The sequence below is a fragment of the Ursus arctos genome, unplaced genomic scaffold (assembly GCF_023065955.2).
Source record: "Ursus arctos isolate Adak ecotype North America unplaced genomic scaffold, UrsArc2.0 scaffold_5, whole genome shotgun sequence".
Lineage (NCBI taxonomy): Eukaryota > Metazoa > Chordata > Mammalia > Carnivora > Ursidae > Ursus > Ursus arctos.
In genome coordinates, this window is record NW_026623067.1 from 27575490 (window position 1) to 27587560 (window position 12071).

Sequence of the window (12071 nt, forward strand, 5' to 3'; positions counted from 1 at the left end):
CTCCAAGGTCCAGCTCGAGTCTGACCATCCCCAGGAAACCGACATCGGCAGCTCTGGATTTCAGTGACAGCTCCCTTTGCCAAGATAGAGTCCAGGCCATTTGTCTGAGCTATTCAGTTCGGCCCTTAACTTCATACCAATTTATAATCTTCCCTGCTTGTCTTGTTTCTCTGAATTGACCATCAACTTTTAAGGGCAAGATCCCTTTAGGACTGGATAATAGATGTCCAACAAATATTCATGGAGTTAATTTGTTTCAAACATAAGGACTGTGTAAGCTCTCTGTGAGAAGAGAAGGTAATGGGCTTTCTCTCCCACCCACAGCACTACAAAAGCGGTGGTCGGGCCAGGTTTGGATGAGGACGCCCTCACGGGGAAAATCCAGATGGCAGTCAGCCTTCCCAAAGAGCCTCTCGTTTGGCTCTCATCCTGGATGAGATCCATGAGGCTTCCTAGAAAGGGGCAAAAAAAGCAACATAAATCAAGAAAGTCCTCTAAAGAGATGGGAAGCTATTTCCAGAATGATCTCCAGAAATGTGTTCAGATTGCCAGTAATATCATTACCGTGTAACCACCCCTCCGTGGACAGGGTCCCGTTCCCCCGGGCAGTTCCTCATGGTCTGTGCTGGTTCATTACTACCCAAGGTGGTGGACCCCGGAGAGTCTTAGAGTCCTGCGCCTCCCTTTATTCATTCATTGAGCATGTTCTGGCCTTGGCCCTGTGATTGAACCAGAATGTGACTTAACGAAGATGTAGGCTCATCCCAGGTGCTGGTGCAGGGCTATGGTCCTAGGCCCCTGCGTCAGGTCCGATACCTGCACACACGCAGGCTTGAGGTCTGAATCCACCGCTGTACAAGCAGGCTTCTCAGCAGCACGGGAGTGCCCACGTCCTAGTCGGGTGGCAGGAAGGGGGTAAACCTGGGAGCGGAAACCACGGAACCTTAAGCAGGCCCAGGGGTTGCTTTTCTGACACTTTTTCAGGAGTTGGCCATTCCCGGCATATACCGCTATTTCATTAGTGCAACTCACGCATGGAGCAGTAGTTGTCTGGGGAAGGCTATTAATGTTCACTTTCCCTATGGCTTGCTCTAAAAATCATGTAAAGCGTTTTCCTGTTTTCCTTTGGAAAATGTCTACACTACATCCTGACATTTAATCTGCAGCCCTAACGGGGGTGACTAATGGGAGCTGTTGGTTCTTGGCTATTTCAAAAGTAAGCCAGCTTAATCTAGTAATATCTCTTTTAGGCTCACAGGAAAAGGGGGGGAAATGACAATTAGCTAACACAAGCAACTAGTGTGCTTTCTTTAGGCACACTTCGTAAAACAACTGTGTATTTGTTTTCAAAGTTTTGAAGGCCTGGTTTAAATAACATATTTAACCCTTTGAAAGCCTGGGCTATCGAAGGCTTTTAAGGCAGTATATGGTTTGGGGTGGGGGGCGACTCTGTGGCGGCCAGGGTCTCGGCGTTCTCGTGCGCTCACAGATCTCTGGTCTATAGGAGGCTGGGAGCAGTCGTGCCGAGGGCGGGGTAGACAAAACAAAAACCGGTGTTGGAATCGTGCTTGGAAAACATTTGTGGATTCAGTGCGAGCCAAAACCATGGGAACTGGACTATATCCTCAGGGTTTAAAAGAGATCCAAATGGGCTTACCATGCAGTGGAAATATGAATAGCACCAGACGACAAGCGGGCAGCCAGGGCTCCGGTCTCACCTCCACGGAAACGAGCAATGCAATTAGCTGGGTTACAGCTCCGGGCCTCAGTTTCCTCAGGGGTAATATGAGGAGGCTTCTGAAGGGCTTTCTAGCTCTGACATTCCATGACACTAAATCATCCTAAAAAAGGATTATCCTATGTCTGTGTTCTCTTTCATGTCTGGTTTCCGAGGGCTCTGTAGATGGGAGTCTGGCTGTGTCTGTGGCCCAGGCTTCCAGGGCTGTAGCCTGTGACTCTAGAAAGCAAAGAGCAGGGTGGAGATCATACATACACTCGTGACCACACTGGGACTTCTAAAGATTCCCTGGAGGAGCAGACCATTTAGGAGACATGGCCGATGCTCTCTCTCTGGATGCAGCCCTCCAAGTCTGTGGGAAGGTTTCAGGGCCCTGCTTAGGAAGGAGTTTTGTGTGAAGATGGGGGCACATTCTCCTGCTAGTGGCTTTGGTTGCAGCAGGAGGAAGAGGACGAGGAAGAGCGGCTGACAGTCACTAAGTGTGGGCTCTGGGCTGGGCCCTATGTTGCCCACGTAGCCTGTCCTGTCTCACTCTGTCCCCTCAGCCATGCACGAGGGAAACACCGCCCTAGGAAAGAACTCAAGGCTCAGGGAGGTTGGGTGGTCAGAGGAGAAGGAATTCAACACTGGTGTGCTGAGTGACGTCAGCATCCTGTCTTCTCCGCTTTTATTACCACCAGTTAGACATTCACCACCAAACAAAAGTGCCTTGCACAGGACGCCAGGACACCTGGGGGATTTCTACCCACCAGGGCATCCCTAAGTGGGTCGATAGGATCTCAGAGGGGGCTTCAGATCCAAGGGAGCCAGTGAGCCCGCCCCACCCCCACATGCCAATGTGAAGGTTTCTTTCTTGTACCTGCAAGGTGATTCGGCCTTAGTGGTTGATGTGCTGAATTTAATGAGCTGAATGTACATTGTGTTTTAGGACTCCACCGTTCCGCATTGCTGAAGGGGTTTTCAAGGAGAATTTGGGTCGGAAACACATACTTCTTATTAAGCGAGAAAACCGTAGCTTTGTACTTATTTGAGAGCAATCGTGGTTTAAAAAAAAAAAAAGTAACCAGTGGCTAGATATCGAAGGCAGGCTGGCTGAGATTGCGAACAGGGCTGTCCCTGCTTGCTTCCCGTGCAGTGTTAATGAGTCTCCTCCATGTTTCCCCGTCTCCCAGAAGTAAAGATGCCTAAAGTTCCTATCTATATCTATCTATGTATTTATAAAGATGGTGCTATGTTTCAGTCTTTCCCAGTGGATGTCTTTCTCCCGAGACAGCTTCCAGTAATTGTCAGAAGGTCCCAAAGATGTGTGATTGAGACCCTGTCCAGAGTCTTTGGAGCATGAAAGAAAGTGGATTTGAACACATTACGTATATTCTCTTGTGGACTGTTATAAATCAGGACTACAAATGAGCCACAAGGGACACGGAAAGGAGTGAGTGGAATTGTCTTTCAGAGAGATGGGAAATTTTAAAATTTCCAGTTTATTCTTGTGGAGCATGAATATTTCTGTACCATTAAATTGAACGGTCTGAAATTGCCATCCTGTAGGTCAAACACGGGAAGAGGTCAGCAATTCCTCATGGTTCATTTTAACGTAGGAATTAACCTGCTGTCCTTGAAGCACTAAGGATAGGAATGTAGAGGTTTGTTAGGACTCAGATGGATGCTCTGTCAGTTTGGCTGTACTTTCCATGCACCACCCCAAACATTTACTTTGTGAACGAAGAAAGCAATGAATGCAAACTAAAACCTCGGGTTACTTAGAAAGGACAGACTGTGATGAACGATCCTGTTTGGTATTCCCCGATCGTGCAAAAGGGCAGGTGTTTGAATTTAGAGTAAAATCCCTGGATTATTTTCATTGTTCCTGTGCAAACATGACCGTCCACTTTCATCCGCCACAAGTAGGCAGCCAAATCAAAAAAGTATTAAGTAGAACTAAATTTTGAAAACGTCCAAGTCTAAATGCCGATGGAAAGAGAATTCATGTCTCTCAAGACCAAATTACTGCTTATTATTACTAATAACATGTGCCTACTGGATTCAGTATATATATCTGGGCTTACTTTTGTGTAACTCAGCCAAGAAATTTCTGGGGGACGTTTTATGAGAATGACAAAATGATGCAAAATAGATCATTAGCAGCTGGTTACCAGAGAGACACAAATTAATCACGGCTGTGTCAGTGCTCGGGGTAGAGAATTGTACTAAGGCAGCCAGAGTGCCTGGGAAGGTTCTTCCTAGGAGTGTCTTGGGGTAGTCATTTCTTTCCAGAGTGTTCTGTGGAAAGCCCTGGATGGTCTTTTATCTTTACTGTGTAGAGCGCCTGGTGGTGCGGATTCTTAAACTTCCTTTAAGAGCAGGTTAAAGGGAAACTTAAGAGCGTTGTTGCTCACAGTTCAAAGTTAAGAGTCGAATTTGGTTCCCGGTGATTGCACATTACGAGCACTCCTGCCGTCGCAATCCTGGATGCCAGACAATCTCTGAACGCCTGCGGAGCTAGAAAGCACGCCCTGAGGCCAATCCCTTCCTTGCGGATAGGCAGAGGGCAGCACTGAGATCAGTCGTGATATTTCCTTGTTTTCTCATCCTTTGCGTGAAAAAGTTGAGCACACAGATTCTCAAACTTTGCATTGAATTGACTTCTGAGACATTTCTGTGCTCGTTTCAACAGTGTATCATATCAAAGAAAAAGGGTTCAGTTAAGCGACGTGTCTATCTAGCCACTTACCCACTGAGGGACCTCTGTCACACTGCAAGAGACAGGAAGCTTCGGATTCTTTTGGATGAGATACCGTTTAGCCTGGAGTTTGCTCACTATGTACTCTTGCTGGAAAACTCGAGGAAAAGCGTTGAAGGAGAGAACGTGGTACTTCCTCACAGGTGCTTTAACGCAGTGGGGCTCACAGCCCACATGGGGATGACATGAAGAGACTCTCTGGTCTCTAGAAAGATGGGGAGCTCTGAGGAATCTTAGAATCTGTGGGGAAGGGAACGACCTACTGCCTCGATTTTGTCCTCTGCTTGAAGAGGACTTTACATGGTCGTTGTCACTTGAACACACCTATGTCACAGACTGGACAGCATTCTCTCATTTTCTGGTAATTGTGCCTGGCTCTCGTCGGGCACTTTCATACAGGTCTCCATGGGCAAAGCCCCCAGTGCCTCCCACCAGCGCAGTGGAGGTTGTCGTCTCACAAAACACTCAGCCAGCCAACTACCCCAAAATAAGCTTTATTGCAAGAAAAGTGTCATATTTGATACATAGACCTACAAAAACAAACAAGACCAAAAACCATAAGTTTTTCCTCACAAACACTTGATTACAAATTTACACTGTTTCTTTTTTTAGGTATTAAGAAAAACAAAACAAAACCCCCAACTGGATATAATTGGTTATGAATCTTTGGTCAGCACAGGTGTGAGAGGAACAACCCGGAGCCTGCACGTGCTTTGGCCATTTCACATATGAGGTTTGGTCACTGGTCCAGGGACAGGTTCTTGGGTTGAGAAGTACGCGCGGACGTCCTTCTATTAGCACGTCCTGGTACGGAATCTTTTTAAATGACTAAAGCAAACTAAACATCAATTCATTGTACAAACATCTCTCATACACAATAGGCTATGATAAAACGAGGCATATGGTGTATAACTACAGTATTAATGAAAATTCTAAAAAAAAAAAATGGATTAAAAAAAAACACAACATATATTCCTCGGCTGTACTGCATGATTTGTTTGCACATATGGCAATCCTGAAACAGCTTGAACATCATAAATGCACCATGAATCTAAGACAGCACCAAACACTACAGAACGCCGGGCGTTCCTTTGCAGAGGACCGGCCGCGCCCCGGCGGCCTCCGGGGGTGCGGCCCCCCTGGGCGGGGATGAGGTGTTGTGGGGAGCACGCGTGCTTCCGCGAGGTTATACGAAGGAAATACAGTACGGTTTGGCCTGCAACGCTACTGTTCTCACAAGCAGTCAAGGTATTTTGCTACAGCGGTTGTGCTTCATCTTCGGTTGCCTGGTGTGTCTGGTGATGGGGACGATCGTTGTCACCACGAGCTGCTCTGGCTTCCATCTCCTTTCTGAAGGATCTAATGACCTTGCCGTCCTTTACGTTACTGATTACACTGCCCTTACAGCTCTGGGAGGCTTTCTTTAAAATCATCAGATGGGTACCAGTTGGACCACTGGCAGAAAACCAAAGGAAACCTCTCTTGAATCTACTGGATTTTTAAAAAGCACCTCTAAAAGAAATAGCTCAAATTTATAAATCTAAAGAAAAACAAGTGAGTTTCCCTTTTTGTTTACATAGTTTGTTCATTTCTCCATATATTACTGCATTAAAAATAAATAAACATCTATATTTTTTTTAATTAGCAACTATAGCAAAATACCCAAAGTGTTACAGACTGCTAACAGGAAAAAAAAAGCTCACATTATTTTTGTGCATTTAGTGCCATATGTTGATCTCTTGAACATTTAGTTTTAGTTTCCTTTTAATATATTTTAAAGTGAAGTTATATAAAAAATACAGTAACCACGGTTGCCTTTGTACTCAAATCTTTGGCCATACCAGAGTCTCAATTACCCCTCCCTGTGAGGGTCAACCTTCTGCAGTCTGACACAGGGAGGAAAGATACAAAAGTTGTCTTTTTTTCCCTCTTTGCAATTAGTCACGGATTCTCCGAGGCTTCTGCAGGCTGGCTGTGCAGAGACTGGAGCCTGGAACCGAGTCTGTAAGGATTAATAGAGCTGAATCTGCAGCCTCATTCTGAGCGCCTCTCCCAGCTCCCCTAGGAGGTAGTCATCCTCATTGCGGTCTTCCAGTTTCTTAAGCTCCTTCTTCTTGTAGAGAGGGATGCTAGTGATTTCCAGTGTGTACGTGCCGGGCACGGGCTTCCTCTTGGCCGTGTGCAAGTAGCTGAGCCCATTTCTTTGGTGGATGCGGAAGATGCCCTCGTCGTTCCCTTGGGAGATGACGTAGCGGATGTGGTTGTTTAGGGGCTCGATGGCGGGCATGAGTTCTAGGATGTGCTCCTTCGAGCCAAGGCCAGAGAGGTTGAACTTCATTCTCATGGGGCTGTCCATGTCAACGCTCTCCAGGCTGATGTGTTCAACCTGGAGAAAGAGCAGGAAAGGATGTGGGAAGAGATTGTAGGGCACACGCAGAGGACGGGGAGGGGCTTCCTGCTGGGGCTGCAGCCACAGGGGTGACTCTCTGTGCTCTCCACCCCTGTATGCCGCCGTCAGCCGGGGGCAGAGGTCAGTGCCACAGAGCGTGGCCTGGAGATCTTTACAGCCTCTCATTCACCGATCCAGGTCGAGTGACAGGGCTGAGCCTACAGACAGCATTCACATTTCAAACTATTTTTGATGAGTTTATGGAATAGCAAGCTTATTAATAAAAAAATTATTTATGATTGTAATTTTTTCATTTTAATGTTTTATTATGTTAGTCACCATACAGTACATCCCTGGTTTCTGATGCAATGTTCCATGACTCATTAGTTGCGTATAACACCCAGTGCTCCATGCAATACGTGCCCTCCTTACTACCCATCACCAGCCTATCCCATTCCCCCACCCCCCTCCCCTCTGAAGCCCTCAGTTTGTTTCTCAGAGTCCACAGTCTCTCATGTAATTTTTTTTTTTTTTTTTTTTGGTTGGATCCTAATGTAGATGTGCAGCTCTTGGCCAACAGCAGGATGATCCCCAGGGCGATCTGCACTCTGAAGGCCCGGCTTGATTTGTAAGGCTCCCACAACCATGCGTGCAGTGTGTTTACGGGGAGCCATTAGTGCAGACAGAGCGACCCGCAGAGTCCTGGGCTTGGGTTTGAATTAGGTGGTAAAAAACCAGCGGGGCAGGACCCAGATAAACCAAATCTCACTTGGTCAGAGGGGTGGGAGGTTTTAGAATGCTATTTTTCTTCTTTAAGATTTATTTATTTGAGGGGGGGGGCAGAAGTGAGCAGGGAGAGGGAGAGAGTATCCTGAGGCAGACTCCACGGTGAGCACAGGGCTGGATGTGGGGCTCCATCCCAGGACCCTGAGATCATGACCCCAGCCAGAACCAAGAGTCAGCCGCTTAACCACCACCCAGGTGCCCCTAGAATGCTATTTGTTAGGCAAAAATCTAAAGCTTTGAGTGGATGCCTTTAAGTAGGAACTTGGTTCTGCTGGCACATAAGTGCCCGTCAGGGGGTGTCTGGGTGGCTCAGTTGGTTAAGTGTCTGACTCCTGATTTCAGCTCGGGCCGTGATCTTGGAGTCATGAGATTGAGCCCTGCACTGGGCTCCATGCTCTGCATGGAGTCTACTTGAAATTCTGTCTCTCCCTAGCTCTTTGTCCCTCCACCCACTTGTATGTGTACTCTCTCTCATTCATGGATAGATACATACATACATAAATAAAATCTTTAAAAAAAAGTGCCCATCAGTGATCAGACAGAACCCTGTCCCCAGTATCACAGCGGGAAGGTTTCATAAGCGAAATTTCTGGATTTGTTGTCAGGGATACTTGATGGATATCTGAATCGCCATGTTTAAACAGCAGTTAGTACATCAGTCAACTTAAGGTAAATCTAATACTGGCCTGCTCATTATTATAAAGTAGAACCACAGACATTTTGGCTAGAGAAATCTAGCCGTATAGATCAGAAAAGTTTCAGAGGCCCAGAAAATGAAGCAAGTCACCCAACCCACACAGCCAGTTAGTTGTTGCCTAGAGTTTTTTTGGTGGGGGAATTCTGCAATAATGTTAACTGAAGAGGGAGGTGCCACCCTGATCTTTGGGAAAACCACCACCATCTTTGGATACCAGGTATTACTTGGGGACATTTACTAATGTCAGCCAATGTTCCAGGCGCTTCACAGTGTCAACTCGATTTTCTTGTCAGCCTTCAAAGTATCTTTTTTTGTTTGTTTGTTTGTTTTTTTAAAGTAGGCCCAGCTGGATTTAAACTCACAACCCTGAGATCAAGGCCTGAGCTTCAATGAAGAGTCAGACACTTAACCAAGTGAGCCACCCAGGCACACCCCAAGGTAAGTATTTTTATCCCCATTTTACAGGTGAAGAAATTGAGGTAGAGACAGGTTAAGTGTACATGCCCCATGTGACACGGGTAATGAGCAGGGAGGGTCAGGGAACATTCGGAACCACACAGTCATGGTCCTCCCTTTTAACTACTCAGTTAAATGCCATCAACAGCAAAGAACCACCAGCAGGCTGTTCAGATCTCCAGTTCCTTACAAACACACTATTTGGAGATAATTTTTTTTATGGAAGGAACACTTACAAATGTCACAGAATATGAGAGCTGGTTGGCTTGTCTAGTGAAAATTTAGATCAGCCTAGTGCTACAGTTGTTTAAAACACAACTGGACAAATTTGAAATAACTTGTTTTTTTGAATCATTTCAAAACTGCTATTTCCTAGATGGCCACCTTTTCTTTCTCTGGCACAAATCAAAAACAAAAACATAGGATCTGAAACCGTGAATCTTAAAGTGTTTTTCCCCCAGTCCTTGTGTTCTGAGCTAATAATGCCACTCATTTTAACGTGTCTCTGCCATATTGTGTCTGTAAATTTAGTTATAACATCACAAGAAAGGCTGAACTTCGCTGAGGCTGGAGCCTATGTAAATCCTGTGACGGGACAGAGCGAGGTGTACTCACAGCAGTGGGTTCGGGTTCCCCAACACTTCTCTTCCGTCTGCCGTCTTTCTTAGAGTAGCCGTTGATTTTACACTCATAACATGCTTCCGGGGACAGAGCATTTTCCTCGTCGACCTCTGCATCCAGGGACAGGTACTGCCCTTTGTTAAATCCCACTCCTGAGACACAGTGGCTATGTGCAAGGAGAAGGCATGGTTAGACTTTACCATTAACCGTGACCACAGTTTTCCAATGGTAGAGCAGAGACTTTTCAGAGACAAGAAACTACCAAAGTAAACTCCAAGCTCATGAACATGAAAACCTAATACTCTTGGTAACTCTTTCCTCCAACACTTAATGCATGAGGTTCTTCCTCATTCTGAACGTCAAAATTCTGAGAGTGAGCTCCAGGCTTCTCCAATTTTCAATCCTAATTAGACTGAAACACTCAGGTGTAGTTAAATCAGGAAGGTTAAAAAAAAAAAAAAAAGCAAATTATGAATTTCCAAAGAGAACGTTAAGGGAGTCTCTGTTGCTTTATTAAGGTGGAAGCCTGTGCTTGGGCTCTTGAGAAAGCTCTCTGCTTGAACACTTGAGACTTCTGAGCTCCCGTTGTGGACAGTCAGAGTCACTGAGTTGGCTCTAAAGGGTATTTGTCTGGACCAAGACTTTGGTTATTAGGTACCAGTGGTAGACAGATCAGTCCCCACCCCTCAGTGCCTGACTCACTCACTGCTCCTTCTGGGGAAGGTGACCCTGACTGACTCGTCCGTTCCCATCTTCGGTGCTGAGAGAGCCAGCTGCCTGCATGCAAGGATGCTGGCAGCCAAGAGCACTTGCGACGGCTCACTTGGGAGAGGGCCATTCGCTGGAAGGAACCCAGCTTTGTGGAGACGGTGCCACAAGAACCAGGCACCTCCTTTCTGTGCAGTATAAAGCCAGATGACCAAAGGGAGGGACAGACTCCTTCCTTAGGGAACACTGGGCAAGCACTTGCCTAAATTCATAGAGAAATCTGGGGCGCAGCCATTTCTACTCGTACTTTATAACCCAGGTGTCAGTGACAACATAGGAGCGCCACTTTTAAGCATTTACTTGTCTCTGGCCTTGAGGGATCTGACTGAATCAGTTCAGGCTGTTCCGAGGGGGAAGGCAGTGCTACCTGTATAAGGGGAAGGAGGCAAGGAGGCGATCCTGCTGCACTGACCTAACCCAGGTACCTTCCTGGTGGCTCTTCTTCCCAGACCCTAAGTCCTCTGAGCAGTGCTTTTGCCTCCTGGGCTCTGAACCACCGTTCACTTCCCTGCAGCGCCAGGACCACACCTGCTTCCTTGTGTGCGAGGCGGGGGCGGCCTTACCCCTGTCCCACTCTGTAGTACCCGGGCGGGCAGCCGCACAGGTAGCCCCCTTCCGTGTTGGAGCAGCCATAACTGCACGGGTTCTTGGAGGACGAGCACTCGTTGACGTCGTGGCAGGCACTGGAGAACTGGTCAAAGGAGAATCCTGAGGGGCAGACGCACTTGTAACCGCCCAGTGTGTTGTAGCAGGAGGCAGAGCCGCAGGCGCTGGGGTTGGAGCACTCATTCTCGTCTAGGGGGACAGAGGAAGAAACTCTTACGTGGGAGGCGGGGGGCCATGTATGAAGAGGCTGAGTCTCACAGTGGTGACGGTTTTACGGGGAATATCTCTAGAACTATATTTAGAAAATGTTTATTCTGATGGCTGATTGGCAAAAGTAAAAAACAAAAACCAAAACACCAAAATACCAAACCCCAACAAGTCCGCCTAAATCATGGCTTTAAAAAAGCCATGCCCTACCCTTTTATATTTTCTGTTTGTGCTGTTTCTCAATATTATGGTGGCCCTTGGGGACAGACATTTGTAGTCTCTCTACTGAATAATCTATTCTTTGCACCAAAGGTTACTTCAAAAGCCTGAATCTCAGATCCGTGGAGCTAGAAAGTAGATTACTAGTTTCCAGGGGCTTCAAGGAGGGAGAAATGGAGAATGTCTGCTTGTGGGTATGGAGTTTCTTTCTGGGGCAGTGAAAATGTGGCGGTGATGGCTGCAAACTCTGGTGAGAATATACTAATCATCACTGAATTGCATGCATTTTGAAAAGATGAATTTTATCGTATGTGAATTCCGTCTCAATTAAAAAAAAACCCGTATCTGGGTATACGTATATTCTCCCAGCAATTCTCAAATTCATTCTATATGGGGAGAAAATATGTATAAACATTTAAATATTCTGAATTAAAATAACTGAAAGAAACAGTAACGGGCTCTTTTGACCCAAAGATCTAGGATGCTTTTAGCTACTCGAGAATCCATTAAGGTGCAGACCATGTCTTCCAAGAGAGGTTTGCACCCAGCCATCAGCTGACATAGGTTTTACTTGTTTAATAACTAACCTGCCACTGTAAATTCCTGCCTGCAGGATAATAATAGGTTATACTTTCACTTGCTCTTATTTTTTACAAAATCAGAGCCCGACTGTGCTTTTAACTTTGGAGATAACAATTTTGCTCTTAACTGTCTGTTCGATATATAGCATGTGGCTTGACTCCTTTGGGCTTTATTGTAATCCACATTTCACCCTAGGCACAAGTCACATGTGCTCCGTGGAATTCTTTCTGATTCTTGTGACTCCCCTGGAGCCCAGTGCATC

The 12071-nt window shown here is 46.3% G+C and overlaps 1 protein-coding gene across 1 annotated transcript in view; it reads right to left on the reverse strand.

Moving 5' to 3' along the window:
- Positions 1 to 4958: 4958 nt before the first annotated feature.
- The window catches only part of FBN2 (fibrillin 2), a 239399-nt gene continuing 232286 nt past the window's right edge, over positions 4959 to 12071 (reverse strand). Inside the window, exons 63-65 of the mRNA XM_026507878.4 lie at positions 10759 to 10990; positions 9422 to 9593; positions 4959 to 6864 (exon numbers count right to left, since the gene is read on the reverse strand). Coding sequence (XP_026363663.2) covers positions 6490 to 6864; positions 9422 to 9593; positions 10759 to 10990 — 779 coding nt within the window. The 3' untranslated portion in view covers positions 4959 to 6489. The remainder of the gene's footprint in view (positions 6865 to 9421; positions 9594 to 10758; positions 10991 to 12071) is intronic.